This window comes from Tauraco erythrolophus, chromosome 29, assembly GCF_009769465.1.
Source record: "Tauraco erythrolophus isolate bTauEry1 chromosome 29, bTauEry1.pri, whole genome shotgun sequence".
Lineage (NCBI taxonomy): Eukaryota > Metazoa > Chordata > Aves > Musophagiformes > Musophagidae > Tauraco > Tauraco erythrolophus.
This window is the reverse complement of record NC_141493.1, coordinates 785,693-802,264: the sequence shown is the minus strand read 5'-3', so window position 1 is coordinate 802,264 and position 16,572 is coordinate 785,693. Positions and strand designations below refer to the sequence as shown.

The 16,572-nt window shown below is 61.4% G+C and overlaps 3 protein-coding genes across 3 annotated transcripts; all 3 read right to left on the bottom strand.

Annotated features, from left to right (window-relative positions):
• Positions 1-1,401: 1,401 nt before the first annotated feature.
• Positions 1,402-3,532, bottom strand: LOC104378654 (prolactin-releasing peptide receptor-like). The gene is made up of 2 exons (XM_009985719.2): positions 3,120-3,532; positions 1,402-2,035 (listed from the first exon to the last, which is right to left on the bottom strand). The coding sequence occupies exons 1-2, from the start codon at positions 3,530-3,532 to the stop codon at positions 1,402-1,404; spliced, it is 1,047 nt and encodes a 348-aa protein (XP_009984021.1).
• Positions 3,533-7,166: 3,634 nt separating this feature from the next.
• LOC147526650 (nucleoplasmin-like) lies at positions 7,167-8,156 on the bottom strand. Its single transcript, XM_086627987.1, has 4 exons — positions 8,007-8,156; positions 7,778-7,897; positions 7,592-7,685; positions 7,167-7,279 (listed from the first exon to the last, which is right to left on the bottom strand). The coding sequence occupies exons 1-4, from the start codon at positions 8,154-8,156 to the stop codon at positions 7,167-7,169; spliced, it is 477 nt and encodes a 158-aa protein (XP_086484113.1).
• A 3,284-nt stretch (positions 8,157-11,440) lies between these two features.
• ADRB3 (adrenoceptor beta 3) lies at positions 11,441-13,744 on the bottom strand. Its single transcript, XM_086628153.1, is given in 10 exon segments — positions 11,441-11,480; positions 12,452-12,494; positions 12,497-12,706; positions 12,709-12,801; positions 12,804-12,929; positions 12,932-12,952; positions 12,955-13,203; positions 13,206-13,307; positions 13,310-13,645; positions 13,648-13,744. Coding segments are annotated over 10 exon segments (1,317 nt in total).
• Positions 13,745-16,572: the final 2,828 nt, after the last annotated feature.

Here is a 16,572-nt window from a genome sequence, read left to right as displayed (position 1 = left end):
AACATATAGGGGTGTGTGTACAAGGGATGTGTGTGTGGGTACAGGGGTGTGCAAACGGGCAGGGCTGTGTGTACAGGGATGTACATACAGCTGGTGTGTATGAGGGAGGTACAGGGGGCACATGTGTGCACACAGCTGGGTATACAGGGATGTGTGTGTATGTACAGGGTGTGTGTGTCCAGAGGGGCACGTGTGTGTACAGGGGGTGTGGTTCTGTGCACACGCAGGGCTGTGTGTGTCTGCACAGGGCAGCGTGTGCAGGTGTTTTGGGGCGTGGGGGGTGTACAGGTGCCTGAGCATACAGGCAGGTGTGTGTCCAGGGGTACAGATGTGGGGAGGGGGCGTGCAGTCCTGGGGGTGACCAGTGTGTGTACGTGTGCAGGGGTGTGCAAGGCTGAGCAGCATGGCCAGAAGCGTGACCGTCCTGGCGCCGGCTCCATCCCCTCGCCTGCAGGAAAAGCACCGGCACTTCTCCGAAACCAATCTGGCAGAGAAATACCATTTCCAAAAGCCAAGCACGGATTTAGTGAGAGCTGTGGGATTCATTTAATGGAAGGGGCAGCTGCTCCCAGCAGCTTGCAGACAGCCGTCACTCCAGGAAACACTTTTCACCCCTTCCCTGCACTCCCACGGGCGTGTTGCCTTCATTAATTTAGAGTAATGACACCACGAGGTCCCGAAGCGAAGCACGCAGCCTGCCCCCCCTCCCGTGGGTCTGGGCACTGTCTCCTTTGGGAGCTCTGCTCTGCCCTCCCTCCCCACCCCACATTCCCAGGAGCTTCCACCCTGCACCCCGCAATGCTGGGATGCTCTGGTCCCTCCCATCTCCTCCAAAGCCCGGCAGCCTCGGCCTGAGGCTACACCAGCCCATGGGACCGCAGCATCCCGGGCACGTGCCAGGGAGCAGCCAGCCCTGGGGATGGGGATGGCCCTTGGGCCACATGCACTGCCCAGGGGGGCTGCCTGCAGCTGGGAGGGGAGAGGGCAGCCCCGCATGGGTGCAGCCTGTGCCCCCCGGGGAGGTGCCCCGTTTGCCTTCGGAAGCCTCGCAGGAGCGACAGGTCTTGCTGGGGGGGCTGCGGGTACGCAGCTGGGGGTGGCCAGGGGGACTTTGCAGGAAAAAGCTGCAGCAAATGCATTTTTGGCCATGCCAGCTGCTGTCCTGGAGGCAAAGGGAGCTCAGGGTATGCCGGGAGCAGAGCTGAGCACCCCGACACAGGGCAGGCGGAGGGAAGGTGCTGCAGCAAGTGCTGCAAATACCTGGGCTGCCAGGATGGCCTCCTTTGTCTCTGGTCCCGTGGGCAGGACGGGCATCCCCGACCCCTCAGCAGCAGGGAAAGCTCTGCCATGCACAGGACAAAGCACGCAGCCACAGAGGGTCTGGGGAGCAGGACCCCGGCCTCAGAGCACACCTCCAGCAGCCCCGCAGTTCGTGGTGGGGATGATCTTCCTCTTGCAGGTGAACATCTTCCGGAGCTCCCCGCGGAAGCGGTCGTGCAGCCAGGCATAGAGGAAGGGGTTGCAGCAGGAGGAGCTCATGGCGAACCAGTGGCAGAGCAGCTGGATGAGGAGGAAATAGTGCTTGTTGATGAGGTTGATGTCGATGTCCCGGATGATGTTGAAGACGTGGATGGGGAGCCAGCAGATGCCAAAGGCTGCCACCACCAGCACGATGAGGCGGAAGATCTTCCTCTTCCTCAGGCGGTCAAATTCGGCTTGGCTCTGCGTGGGGTGGCCAGGCACCACCCGGTTCCTCAGCTTCACCGAGATGCAGATGTAGGAGAGGGAGACGGCGGAGAGGGGCAGGATGTAGGTGACGATCAGGGTGCCGTAGGCATAGGCCAGGCGCTGCGTCTCCTTCTCCATCCAGAACTCCTCGCAGATGGCGAAGCCCTCCTGCCGGAACTCCACGTGGTACGTGTGGGCGATGGCGGGGGCCACCAGCCCGCAGGAGAGCAGCCAGATGCCCCCCACCACAGAGATGCAGCTGGTGACCGAGATGCGCTTCTTTAGGGGGTGCACGGTGGCGTAGTACCTGCAGGGAGAGAAACGCTGGAGCCCGAGCCCCAGAGCATCCCCCCAGCAGCCCAGGCAGGGGGTGGCTGGCAGCAGGGCTGGGGCCATGGGAGGAGGAGCCCCGCCGGCTCCGGGAGCAGGGGCTTGGTTCCAAGCGGCTGCTGGAAAAGGGCTGGCTGGGGACAGGGGGGGCAACTGCATCCGCTTGCCCGGCCGTGGGGCTCATGGAAGCACTAGGTCACTTCTGTTTCGGGAAGCAGGATACCTTGGGAGGGCAGGGCATGGAGCATCCCTCCTGGAGCCTGTCCGAACCTGCCTTGAGGAGTGCAGCAGCACAAAGTGAATAACAATAAAAGCCAACAATTCCTCTTTCACATCCTCCTCCCCTGAGCACCTTCCACTCCTCCGTGCTGCCTCATCTTACGGTCAAGGGCTTGCCCTGAGCGAGCTCCCAGAGAGATGTCTTCAGCAGCAGGAATTTGATTTTCCGCAGCTCCTTCTCGTGCCAAGCGCTCTGCTCCCTGCGCTGCCGCTGCCCAGCCCTGGGGCAGAGCGAACCAGCATGAGAGGCACAAGAGGCACTCTTGGTTCTGCCGGAGGCACTGCCGGCATCGCAGCCATCCCCACAGGGTCTGGAGCATCTTTGATGAGCGGAGGAAACACGGTTTTTTATAAACCGCCCCCCATCAGACCCTGCGCTCAGGGAGGCACAAGTGCTTCCCCCCCAGGGGCCAGAGCACAGCGTGGTTTGGGTGCAAATTTATCCAGCAAAGTACAAGGATGGGGTGCGAACTCCAACAAGCCCTCGTGCGAGCTGGCTGCTGGCAGGTCTGGATTTTGATGATGATGGTTTCAGACAGGGAAGCCTGAACTGCACAGTGTCACTTCCCGACACAAAAATAGCAGCCAAACGCCCTCCGTGTGCTTCCTCCACGCGAGTCCTGATGCTAAAGAAAAGGCTGCAGAGAGACTGCAAAGATCCACGGGATTTTTTTCTCTTCCAGTTTTGAGTATTCAGCACGTAACACCCCAAGCCGAGCAAGCAGCAGCCTTGGGGAGACAAACCCAGACCCCCCCGTGCCATCCGCCCCGCCAGCGCTTACCTGTCAACCGCGATGGCCGTGAGCGTGAAGACGGAGACGTAAACCGTCATGGGCTGCATCAGGAAGACGAAGTAGCACAAAAACTTCCCAAAAACCCAGCCCTGGGGATTGAAGGCGTAGGCCAGAGTGAAGGGCACGCACGTGGCACACATCAGCATGTCGGAGAATGCCAGGTTGCCGATGAAGAAGTTGGTGACGTTGTGCATCTTCTTGGTCTTGCAGATGACGTAGAGGAGCAGGTAGTTGCCGAAGATGCCAACGAGGACGACCAGGGCATAGCAAGGGATGATGAGGGGTTTGAAGGACTGGATGAGCTGCACCCCGGTGAACTGTGCGCTGGCGTCGGAGCGGTTCTGCAGGGCGAGCTCCTGGACGGTGGCGTTGGCCATGTCCCTGTTCCCACCGGGCTCCATGGCTGTGGCTGAAACCCAAGAAACCCCTCGTTTTGGTCAGCCTCAGCACCCCAAAATCAGTCAGTAGCAGGTTTCAGGTGTCCGTGGGGCACGTCCTGCTCCTCATCACAGCCCCTGCAGCCACACAGGACCCTGCTCCGCACCCAGCGAGGATCCTCAGGATGGCAGCTTCGTCCTGCGGGCTGCTGGGGAGAGGAATAGAGATCGGGGCTCAGGAGAGAGGCGATGCCAGCGAGCAGCCCCGTGTCGGGAGGGCAGCCAGCCCCGGGCTCAGCGGCAGTTACGGCTGAGGCTAAGAGGAGAGAAGCAGTGGGGCTGACCACGGGCTCAGGGCGAGCACTTACCGAGATCTGGTCTCCTCAACACCCCTTTAAACAAAGTGTTTGCACCAATCCTGCCCTGCCCCAGTGCAGCTGGTGGAGGGGCAGCTGCCCACAGAAGGAAATGGGAAGCAGCAGCTGAGCCAGAAAACAGCTCCTAATGTGTCTGGAAATAACAAAGGACATTAATGGATAAACAAATAGAGATGTTCTGCTACTTTTGCGCTGCCTCAAAACCTCGTGCGCCTGCACCCCACTCGTCCGTCCCTGCAATGAGGTCACCCGGCTCCCCTCAAACGCTGAGCCTGGCGCAGCTGGCACGGGCTGTGCTGCTGCTGCCGTGCAGGGGGCTCAGCCCAGGTGTGTTCACAGACCCTGGCACCGTGCTGCCGACAGCAACGTTATCATGTAATCAGCTGCAAAGGGAACGGGATGGGGGACAAGGAGTACATCAAGCACCTTTCCCATCCCCGGCACACGGTGCTCGCTGTCAGACCCCCGGGCTGCTCCTGCACCCCCTCCTTCCTGCCCACTGAATCGTCTCACCACCCACCACAGTCCAACTTTGATTTTCTGGGCTATTTCCATGCATTATCTCCCACCCTTTCCCAGCCCCGGACTTGCCACCCTGTTTATTTCTCTCTGTAGCAGCCATTATGTCACCTTTGAGCCCTCACGTACCAGACCCACTAAGACCAAAACCCACCCGGCAGGTTTTGGAAGCTCCCAGGGGAACCCGGTGGAGAATTGCACCCAGCTACAGAGTTTTGTAACACATCTCAGCAGCCCCCTCCTAAGATACATCCTCAGCCGCTCACACGTCCCCAAACAAAGTACCCACAGCAAAGGATGAAGTTGTGCCACTGGCAGCATTCACGGGCAGCTGCATCCCAGGCAGGCTCCTGCTCGGGGGCTGCACTGGGGGTGCAGAGGGGAGCAGACCCCCCCCCCCCCCCGTGCCCCTCTCACCAGCCACAGTGAGACCACAGCAATTTCAGTCCAGCTCTGCCCATGTGGGCACCTCGGCCGTGCACCCCATCTGCCTGCTGCAGCCACCCCTGTGCCCAGAGTGGGGCAGGATCTGACCCTCCTGATGAGGAGAGGGACTGGGGCAAAACTATCCCTCTTTGTGCCCAGCCAGGCAGGTGTACAGCCCCACGTCTGGCACACTCTGGTCATGCCTGTTTTGTCTCCCTGACATTGAGACTCACCTATTAATTACTTAGCGGTTGCCATGGTTATGCCAAAGCCTTCCAGGAGATGCTCCGTCCCCTTTCCCACTGCTGGGGCTACACCAGACCAGGCTCCAGTGAGGGGCTCATGGCTGGCATGAGGTGACCGCGGGCACTGTGGCAGCTGCTTGTGCATTTGGCTGTCGGATGCTCCCCTGACACATACTGGGAGTCAAAGATGTCACTGTGCAAACTCACTGGCACTGACCTTAATCCACTTTGTGTTCCTTTTCTTCCCAGATTTCTCTATAGAGCTTAATCCGTGCCCAGCACGATGCCTCAGTGCAGCTGCTGGGTCACACCGAGCAGCCAGCGTTCAGCTTCCCAATTAACAGCGTGTTTCCTTCCCGCCTGAGGAATTAGGAGCAATGAATTCATCAGCCTTTATTCCTGCTCCTCTGAGCCCAGCACCCACCGAACACCTCTGGGACGGGCGGCAGGAGGGGTGCATCACCCCCAGACTCACCAGAACACTCTGGCCCTCACAAAGCACCTTCAACCCCAGCAGCAGGGAAGCAGGTGAGACCCCTCACCCCTCGGACAGTGCATTGTCACACTGACTGGCTCCAAGCAGCAACAGGTCCCAGAGCTGGTCCCAGTGGGGAAAATAAGCCCAAATCACCTGTTTCAATGAGCAACGTGATGCTCATGGCTCTGATCCTCCCTCCAAAAGTACCAAACACAATCCCACATGCTGGGAGCAAGGCGAAGGCAGGGAAAAGCTGGATGAATTAATTGTTCATTGCAGTTTTGCTCTTCCCCTTCTCTCCCCCCCTCTCACCTCCGGAGCTCAGGGCTGTGTGTGGCAGCGGCTTTCTGCTCCCCATCGCAGGACACGTCTCCAGCCCCGGCGCAGGAAGGGACTCGGGGCACACGCTCGCCTTGCGGGAGGTGATGCCCGACAAACCCCTTCCCAGGCAAAGGCTGTGCACGATCACCCTCCGATCCCGCGGCCGAGCTGGGGGGCCAGGCACTGCCCACGCCAGCGGCTGACGCGCTGCCAGGCTGCAGCCCATCAGGGCAGGCAGCTGGTTTCACCCAGGCCCATCTCCAGCCTCTCGCAGGCCATTACAGCGTGACGACAGCAATCTTCCCTCCGCGCACCGACCGGCTCATCTCCGCGGCTTTTTCCATTATAAGTGGGGAAAATAAAAAAAAAAAAAGACCTACACGCTGCTCCCTTCCTGCAGATTCAGGGCTCCCCTTTAAAGTCAACCCCGCTGCCAGCTAACATCATCCATGTAACGATTTGGGCAATTTTCTCAATTAGGAGTTTTAATTATATTATTTCAGCGGCTGCTTGTTCTGGGCAGCTTTTGGCTGCGTTTCCCAGGCTGCCATGATCACAGCAACGCGACTTTGTCCTGTTGATCCAAGCAGGCGATGGGCAGAGTGATTCCTACCGGAACAAAAGGACTATCGGGACCATGGAGAACAAAGGGAGCTCATGGGATAACCAGTGCCAGGGCTGTGCAGGGAGGGCACGATGGCTGCGGCACCAGGGCATCGTGTCCTCCTCGCGAAGGGATGGCTGAGTTTGCATGGACACACAAGCCCTGATCCAGAGCCTCCTCCAGACATGCTGGGGCTGAGAGAGCCCTGAGCCCCCTGCCCGGGCATCAGGCAGGGCAGCAGCCCAGGGGCTGCTTGCTGGCACCTCTGCCCCCCCCCCCCCCCCCCCAGACCCACGGGGTACAGCAGCACGACCCACAGCATGGCAGGGACTGCACATGTGGAATACATTTTCCTGGGCAGCAGCAGGGACCTGCCAGAAGCAGCAGGCAGGGACAGGGGAGCAGGTGCAAGCGGCTGGCATGGAAGCACCAGAGCACAGCCCAGATTAACTCCAGGATATTTGCACTTTCCCATTGTTATTGCAATAAAGAGGAAAAAGCATTTGTGGGAGCACAGTAGGAATGGAGAGGGCAAGGAGAGGAGACAAAGGATGAGCCAAAGCCCCAACAGTTTGTGTCTCCCTGCAAGGATCCATCCTGTTCAAGGATCATCCCGGTGCAGGGTGTCCCCACGATCACACCAGCTCTGCTCCCAGAGCCGCGAAGTCTTCTCCAAGCTGCAGCTGTTCTATGATGCTCTATCATCATCATCATCCTCATCACCTACATCTTCCTCCAAGAGCTCTTCCTCGTGGGCTTCAGACTTGGCATCATCTTCCACTGGGAAGCAGAGATGCAGGGCTGCAGCGGGAGGAGGTGGCCGTGGCCCACCAAGGGGAGGTGAATTCCCCACCCCAACCTATCTCCAAGCACAGCCAGCGATCCCACCCCACGCTGGCAGTGGGAACACAGACACCATCCCACCCTGTGGCAGCAAAGGCAGAGCGGGGAGCTAGCACAGACCACTGTGCTGAGCCCACAAATGCAAACAAGCACTAATCCCCCCTCAGACCAGCAATCCCTCCGTCCCCGGGGTGAACCTGCCCCTAAAGCCACCGTGGGACCCACGGAGCGTCCCCAGTGCAGCCCCCACGCTCGCCCTGGCACACTCACGGGTGACGTGCTGCCCGCTGAGATAGACCGGCCCAGCTCCACACTTGAGCACGAAGGTGATGGGAGGGACCAGCTCCAGCCCCTTAAGGCTGATCTGCAAAGAGTCGGAGCTCAGAGATCCCTGACCCCAGCCCAGGGTGAAGTTACCACCCCGTGGCCAGGGGCTGCGCGTTGGGCTGCGCTTACCATGGGCAGCACCGAGGTCCGCAGTGCTGCGATGGGCACCGGCTTGTGATCTCCATAGGTGTTTTTCGAGTCAACAGCCACCACGTGCAGCTCGTCCCTGGCATCGGCATCCAGGCAGATCTGCGGAGCCGAGCAGAGACTTCGTGGCAGGGAGCTCGGCCACCCACCAGCCCCACTACAGGGGCACAGGCTCGCTCTGAAGGGCCCTTCGGCAAGCCTCGGATCTCACCGTTCGCAGCAGGACCAGGTGCTCCAAGAAGTCATCATCCTCCTTCACCACGCAGCTCCGGGTGTCTGTGCTCAGCTGGCAGCCTGCCGGGATGCAGCACCAGCTCTGCCCATGCAAGCCAAGGCAGGGTTTCCCAGGTACAGGCTCCATGGGAACGGGGGAACCACACTCCGTGCACCACCCACCCCAGCTGCCCAGACACCGCTTCCCTGCTCACTCCTACCACCAGGTCCCACCAAAGCAGCCTGGGCTCCGTACCCCACAGGGCAGCCACGGGCCTCTCCTCTGGCAGTGACCTGGAAGGAGGAGAAGAGCTGCTCATCCTCCACAGCAGATCCAGCACTGGCAGCAGGAACCAGCTCCTGCGAGACAAACAGCAGAGGAAAGCAGCGCTGGACTGGTCTGGAGCAGAAACACGAGGAAGAAATGTGGCTTTGGAGCACTGAGAGCAAACTCTCCAGTCCCAAATGTCCGGAGCCAGGACAGCAGCACGCAGGCAGCTCACACCAGGACACCAGCATCCCTTCGGCAAGGGCAGCATGGCTAAGGGAAGGATAAAGTCATCTGGGGAAAGGAAAAGCCAGTTAAATGCCTTTCCAGACAAAACCAGCCCTAAGAGGCTGAGCAGCCTCCATGCAGCTGGGCAGCACCATAAACAGAGCCAGCCTGGGGCAGTCTGTGCCCCCCCCCCCCCAGCAAATCCAGCCAACCAGAGCAGCTCAGGAGGCATTTAATACGGAGAGAGCACCTGGACACCTCAAACACCATGGGCATCACCAGCATCATCGTTCAATCCAGCAGCACACCCCAGCACAGGGACTGGGGTGTCAGGGGAAGCTGCCCCCACCACACAGCCACCCCAAGGGACCACTGAGCACATCCCTGCCCATACCCAGCCAGGAGAGCAGCACCAAGGGAGCAACAAGCACCAGCACCTGGTTGCCTGCTGCTAATAAAGGAAAGGGCCCCCAGGGTGGTGCAGTTTGGGGATGCCGCACAGGTGCTTTGGGAGGGCAGGCAGCTCCCACCAGCTGGCAACAACGCACCCACCACTCCTCATCACCCCACACCCCCAGGAGGACCTACAGCTGGCAAGGAAGCCCATCTGAGCCAGCTTTAGCTTGATTAGGGATGAGGACACTGGCCCTGCCAGGGGGATATGCAGAGACCTGGGGACCTCCGTTCCCTGGGGCAGCCCCCTCAGCCCCTCCCAGGGCTCACCTGCCATTACTCATTAACACGGCGGCTCTTGGGGGGTAACGAACTGCTCCTGGGCTGGCGTTGGACTGTGTCCCCTCAGCACAGAGGTACCCCGGGGGGATGGGGCCATGGGGGGGCTGAGGGACATGCAGGACCTGCTTGTGCTCGTGGTCAGCTGCAGGGATGAGACCCCAGCCCTGCAGGAGCCATCGGAGCCACCCAACCGATGTCTGAAGGTCTGAAACGGAACCAGGCACCGAGAGCCGCGTTTTTCTCTTTATTTAGTGATTTCATCCTCGCTGGTATTGAAAGCAAAACACACCAAGGGAAGATCCTGGCAGGGGAGACCCCTGGCACCCCAGTCCCTGGGGCTGCAGCTGGACCCCGCAGGCTCCGTGTAGGAGCTGGGACTTCCCCAGCACCAGGATGTGGCACTGGGTGCTTCTGCACGGGGTACCAGGGAGGGACAGGATGGCCAGGGCAGCCTGGATGCATCCATCTGCAGGTGCGTGGGGTGCATCACCCTGGCATGGGAATCCTCTGCCTCTCCCAAGCAAATGTTCGTGGTGGTAAAATGCTCCCAAATTATGGTGGGATGGTGGTGCCAGCTCTCCGATGCATCCCCAGGCTGGCAAACCCCTGGGGGGGGGACACAAACCCCGAGCCTTGGGCAGCCCTCAGGAAGGTCACAGCTATATGGCACGTGGCAGTGGTGTCCCTCGGCTTGGCACCGATTCGAGGATGTCGCGGAGACTCAAACATTTATTTCACACAGGGAGGGGGGGAGAGACAAGACAGACAAAAACTTTACAGTCGCCGTGACGTATTTACAACCAACATCATCCCAAAAGTCGCCACGTGGCAGCGTGGTGGGGGCGCAGCTGCCAACGCGAGTGCCCGTCTGTACGTGCACCCCGAGCTCCGTACGGCACCCCAAGGTGGCGGAGGGGCCACTGCAGCAGCTCGGGGCTAGACTGGCCCTGCCACCCACCCCCAAGCTGGCAGCAGAGAGGTTAATGCAAGAGCTTCGCTTTGCTGCCCTCACCCTGCTGCCCCACGTACCCAGGTCAGGTACGGGGGGCTCGGGGTGAAACCCACCCCCCTACAACGCTCTCCCCACCTGTCCCTGCTGCTGCTCCTCCAGCTTCATCCGCCTCCCCCGTCCCCAGAGACCCGGACATCTGCCCCGAACGGAGAGGGAGAAACAGGAGGAGATCTGACAAGAGCATAATTGACGTTTTTTGCCCAGTCCCCCGTGCTCGGAGCTCCCCTTGCTCCCCTGGGCTCTTCCTTCGCTAAAGGTATCGCTGCGGCTCCCGGATGGCACCCAGCCCTGGGAACGCAGCGGCTGGGGCAGGGATGGAGCGGAGATCCCGGGAAGGGCTCGTGCCTGCAGGAAGCTCTTCTCCCCTTCCTGACGGGCTGTCCGAAACCCGGCCGAGCCCGGGATGGTGGGGTCCTGTGTCCTTCGGGAGAGCAGAGCTGCCAGCCCCCACGTCCCGCTGCCAGCCATGCCAGGAAGCAGCCCTGGCTGGATGCTCGCAGGACGTTCCCGAGGATGCGTTGCCTCTTGGCCAGCGGCGCAGGAGCTTTTTCCCCGCTGGCTCCAGCTCTCCAGCACCAACGGCACAGAGGAACCGGCTCCTCAGGCCCTGCTGTGGCTGCGAGCGCTCCGGGAGAGCCTCCCTCTCCTCCAGATTGGCACCTGCACGGGAGGGTCCATCCAGCACGGAGGGTCCATCCGGCGCCAGTGCCACCAGCACGCTCCTCCGTCCCCTTCGCAACGCCCGGCCCTGCAAGAAGAGGGTGGGACGTGACGCAGCATCACCCACCGGGCTCAACCCTCGCGCTTTCCGTGGCGTAGCCCCGGGGACAGGGACAGCCACCGCCCCAGGGGAGCGGGGAGCAGTGGGCAGGAAGGGGGATCCAGGGCTGGAGCTGGGCAACAAAGCACCACATGAAGGTCTGGTGCTCCAGCAGCCCGTAAGCCAACGCGGCAGAGGCGACCACCTCGACGGGGGTTAAAGCATCCCTGGGTGAGTGGGAGATGTCAGCAGGCAGCCAGGCTGATGCTGGGCTCACGTGCCCGACAGCGGGCAGCTGCCTGCGGGCTGGCCAAGGCGGCGCTCCCCCGGGGAAGGCAGCGGCCAACGCGGGCAGAGGAGACGCCGCGAGGGATGATCGCCCCGACCCCGCCGACACTCACTCTTTTCCCGGCTCTCGGCTGCTGGCAGTCAGATGGAAGGACCTGCTGGCATCTCTCTGCTGGCAAACCTTAAACAGGAGAGTGCGGTGCGGTGAAGAGCCCAGACCTTTCCCATGATTTACCATCCATGTTCCCAGAACGGACAAATCCTTCCCCAGAACATGAGACTTCAGGAAAGGCTTGCTGGCACCTCTTTCTGCACTTCTCTGCCGATGGCGGCTCTGCCTGTGCGGGCTGGCAGGAACCTCTCTTGTCTTTGGGGGTTTCAGAACAGCAAAACCCGGTTAAAATCCACAGTAACCAGAATAATTCACATTTTGTTTATACTAATAAAAAACTCGGGCGGGAAGGAGGTGTAAACCCACGTACCGGTGCAGGCAGGAGTCTGGCAGGGCAGAGCCACAGCACAGACACCCCTGCCAGCCCTCTGCCCTGGCACCGGGCTGCCAGCTCCGGGAAGCTCATCTCCATCCGCAGGGCTGGCGGCAGCGAGAGATGGAGGGCGATGAAATAAATTCCCTTCCCAGAATTACACTCTGATATCAGGGGGCAAAGCGACCTGCAGAGCCCGAGCTGGCGACAGCAAGTCCCCGGTTATCTCCCTGCCGAGAGGCTCCCCCCGTTTTCCTTCTTCAACAGCAGAAAGTGGGAGTGAGGGGAGAAGGGGGGAAATCTCAGGGACTGGGACACGTTCCCGTTCGGCTGGTTTGCTTCCCTATTCACCACCAGTGCTTTTCTTTAGCAAGAACAGCAGACCCCCATCATGGCGGGCTGGGGGTTCCCTGGGAAGGGACCAAAGCGGGACTGGACTGGGATCCCAGTTTGCAGCCCAGCTGAGTGGCGGGTTTCAGGGAAACCTAAAGGCAGAGGGGTGTGGGGCTGGGAACCCCAGTACCTCTCCCACTCACCCCAGGCCCTGCCTGCCCTCCAGCTCCACACTGCGCCATCAGACCACAGCCCTGGCATCGACAGCCCCCCCAGTGGCACCCCAAAGGGCTGGTCCCCTCGAGCCCCCCGAGCGAGCGCTGCGGGTACCTACTCGTCAAGCTGCGAGCACAGCGTGGTCTGGGTGCCCTGCAGCGGGACTCGCCCAGGGGCCGCTGCCCGTGGCCACTGCCCTGGGACGGGCTGGTCTCCTCCGTCCGGCTGCCTGCAGCGGCTGCTGCTGCCGCTGCCCGAGCCTCGTCGTCCTCCCCGGCGCACCCGGGGGCCGCTGCCTTGCTGCCCTGCGAGGGACCTCCCCGGGGGCTGAAGGCAGAGGGGCAGCGCTGCAGGTCCTGCGAGACGGCGTGGAGCGGCGGTCGGCGCGGCGCGGGCAGCACAGCAGCTTGCGGAAGGCGCTCCTGAAGTCAGGGCTGCGGCAGTAGATGATGGGGTTGAAGGCTGAGTGACGTAGCCCAGCCAGTTGAGGAAGAGGAAGAGCTGATCCGGCACCAGCGGCCGGCAGAAGACCTTGATGATGTTGGCCACGAAGAAGGGCAGCCAGCAGAGCGTGAAGGTGCCCATGATGATGCCAGGGTCTTGAGCGCCTTGTGCTCCTGATGGCCAGCAGACGGGAGGGCCGTCTCCGCCGGCTGCTCCTGGAGCCAGGGCTGGGGGGCTCCTGCAGGAACCTCACCTTGTCCTTGCCAATGAGCTGGACGTGCCGCGTGGCCACGGCGAAGACACGCACGTAGACGAAGATCATGACGAGCAGGGGCACGTAGAAGGAGATGGTGGAGGAGATGATGGCGTAGGTCATGTTGGTGACGAAGTCGCAGCAGCGTGGGTCGTCCATAGCAGCGCACCGCCCTGCTCATCCGCCCTGTCCCGCCACCAGTGGTTCATGATGGGCAGGAAGGAGATGAAGGCAGAGATGGCCCACACCAGGCACACCACCGCCCGCGCCCTGCCTTGGTCACCAGCGCCTCGTACTGCAGCGGCGACGTGATGGCGAGGGGGTAGCGATCCACGGCGATGGCGCACAGCGTCTCGATGCTGGCCGTGACGCACAGCACGTCCAACGAGGTCCACAGCTCACACACCATCGTGCCGTAGGGCCAGTGGCCGCTCAGCAGGATGGTGGCCCCCGGCGGCACCACCAGCAAGCCCATGACGAGGTCGGCGCAAGCCAGCGAGGTGACGAAAACGTTGGTCATGGTCTGCAGCCGCGGCGTCTTGGCGATGGCCACGACCACCAGCAAGTTGCCGGCCACGATGACCAGCACGGTGAGGCTCAGGGCGGCCCCCACGCCCACTGCCGGCTCAGGCTGCCGGCCCCGCTGCAGTTGCTGCCGCTGCCCAGCGCTGCCGCCCCCCAGGCGCTGCCGTTGCCGGCGGGCAGGGGCGTCATCTCCGCGGGCAGGGGGCACGGCGAGGGGCACGGCTGGGGGCACGGCGCCGGCCACGGCTCCCGCGGCCCCGACGTGCGCTCCCCGCCGCCGCCGCCGGAGCCCGGAGCAGCCGTCGGGGCGGACCGGCGGGGCTGCGGCGGAGCCGGGCTCCCCTCCGCGGCGCTCCCGGGCCGCTGCCGGGAGGAGGAGCCTTTAAAGGCTCGGGGCGGCCCCGGGCGGCCCCCGCTCCGGAGATCAATGAGGGAAGAGCGGGCTGCGGCACCGCCTCCCCTCCGGCCGGGCACCCTCGGCTCCTCCTGGCATCCCCCCGCTGTCCCTCGGCCCCTCGCCGTGCGCCCCTCACTGCGCGTCCAGGTCCTCCTCTGCACACCCCTTACCCTGCACCCCTCGCCGCCCTGCTCTTGGTCCTTCTCCACCCTCTCCATCATCTCCCCCTGCACCCCTTGCTCTGAACCCTCACCGTGCACCCCGGGACTTTGCTACGTCTCCCTCAAGCACCTGCCCCTCTCTGTACACCCCTCACCTTGCTCAGGCTTCCCTGGGCAGGACAGGGTGTCCCTGGTGGGGACACCAACACCCTGACCCCCCTATGTCAGCAGAGGGATGGCAAGATGACAGCCCCCATCCAGGGCACCCTCACCGCCCCAATTTCATTTCCACATTTAATGCCCAAACCCCCTTCCAAGCAGATGGAGGAGAGTGGGCAGACCCCCGCTGCTCCTCTCCTGCTTTGGGTGGGCGTTGGTGTTCTGCAGACCCCCAAACGCTCCCTTCTCTGCTCACATGGCAGCAAGGAGCACCTCAGACTGGAAGACACTGGGTGCCCCAGAGCCCTGGCAGCCTCAGCCCCATCGCTGCCCTCAGCTCTCTCCTCCCGAGGGCCCCTGGGCGGGCTCCAGAATGGGTAATTTTTTCACTATCAGCTATTTATACAAATACTGGAACTTCTAAGACAGGCGCTCTCCAAATATGGCATTTTGAAGTTTCAGCCAAATGGGGGAATGTGACAAAGAGGACAAAATATGTGTAAAAAATTATCCAGTTGGCGTTTCTTCCCATTCATGAGCTGGCAAAACAAAGCCTCACTTTTACAAGCTCGATCTTTACAAGATTGTTTTGGTTTTTTCAAAGCAGCAAGGGGAGGGCTTGATGCAACCCTTTTAGCTCCCAGCTCTGGCATTAACTGCTGGCTCGGACCGAGCCCCGGACTTGCTCTTTCCAGGGCAGTTTGTGCCCCCGCTGGAACGGCGCATGGCACAAGCAGGATGCGCACGGGAAAGTCGCAGTCTTTTTAACGTGGCTGCACACGCAACTCCAGCGTGTGATGGCAACACGGAGCTGCAGCTGGAATTTGTGTCTGAAAAATAAAGCAAGAGCATCTGTGGGAATGCCCAGGGATAACGAGGGCGCTGGGCTTGGATGCCCTGCTATGTCACAACTCCACTGGGTAACTGGGGGCTGGTGACTCCCCTCCCTTGCCTCCACTTCCCCCCCTCACCTCTGTTCCCCCTCTCTCCTCCACTCCCACAGGAGCCCAGCCTGTGCCCACCACAGACCATCTGTGGGAGAACGCACTGTAACGTCCGCAGATGGTCCTTCACGGCGTGTTCAGACCATCTCCACGGTCACCGTGCCCTGGATGGGACCATTCCCGCCACATTCAAAGTGAGTAACAGACGGACACGCTGCCCACGGCCGGACAAACACTCCCAGCAAGGCTTTCTGGAGGTGCCAAAGCAGGCACCCAAAATGCCACTTCCGCTGTCCTCTCTCAGGACACTACATGAGACTCTTCCTCCCACTCCCAGGCAGGAGAGCTCGGACCCCTCCTCCTGTCCCAGGCAGCCGACTCAATCGGGAGAGGAAGGAGAGTCCCAGGCAAGGGAAGTAGCGCGGCTCGATGGCTTGGTCCCGGTTTACAGCTGGAAAAGCTGAAGCAGGGAGATGCTGGGTCTTGCACAGCCCAACCCCCATTCCCCTCCACTCTAGACCCTCGACCCAAGCCCACTGCCATGCTGGAGAGCCCAGCTGCACCCTCCAGCCCATGGATGAGGCACCAGGAAAAGCATCCTCTCCCCTTGGCTGTCCCTGCCACGGGCCGGGAACGCTGGCCCAGCTCCCTGCCCACAGGCAGAGGGAGGCAGATCCAGCCTCGGAGACACCCGCGGGGAAGTGCTGGCCAGTGGGTCAAGTGGCTGTTTAGAAAACTCTGGGAAAATATGTTTATGCCATGGATCAGAGCACTCCTTGGCTGTTGCTACAGAATAAACGATGGATATTTAAAAATACTTCTGTCTACGTAGAGAGAGAGCCGGGATGGATTAGGGGAAGATCCATGCTTGGGGAGAGCTGGATGCAGGGAAGGAGCAGCGCAGCTCTCCTTGCACATGGAGCCCACGGACGGTTTGGAAGGAGGAAAGAGATGCCTGACCAGGCCCCCCCATCTGAGGGGGCACAGGGTCGCCTGGTCATGGATTTAGAGGGGTGAGATGGCATAAGAAGTGGCAGCTACAGAGCCCTTTGCAGAGAGGATTAGCAGCTCCTGGAGGAGGCCTCATCGTGGGGCAATTCTCCCGCAAACAGAGCCTGCACCAGAGTGGAGATGTCGCAAGGTCCCAAATTCCTCCCAGGGCAACGCTGAGTGCCGGGGAGTCGTGAACCTGCCGGCAGTGTCAGCCTCCCCCCACGCCGATGCCCAGCGCTGCCTGGCATGGGAGCAGGAATGGTCCTTTGGACCAGGGCAGGATGGATGGCAGGGCTTTGTCCCGCAAGGAGCTCAAATACCCTTTTGTAGATTCCTGGGGAAACAACTTGTGACTGTTCACAG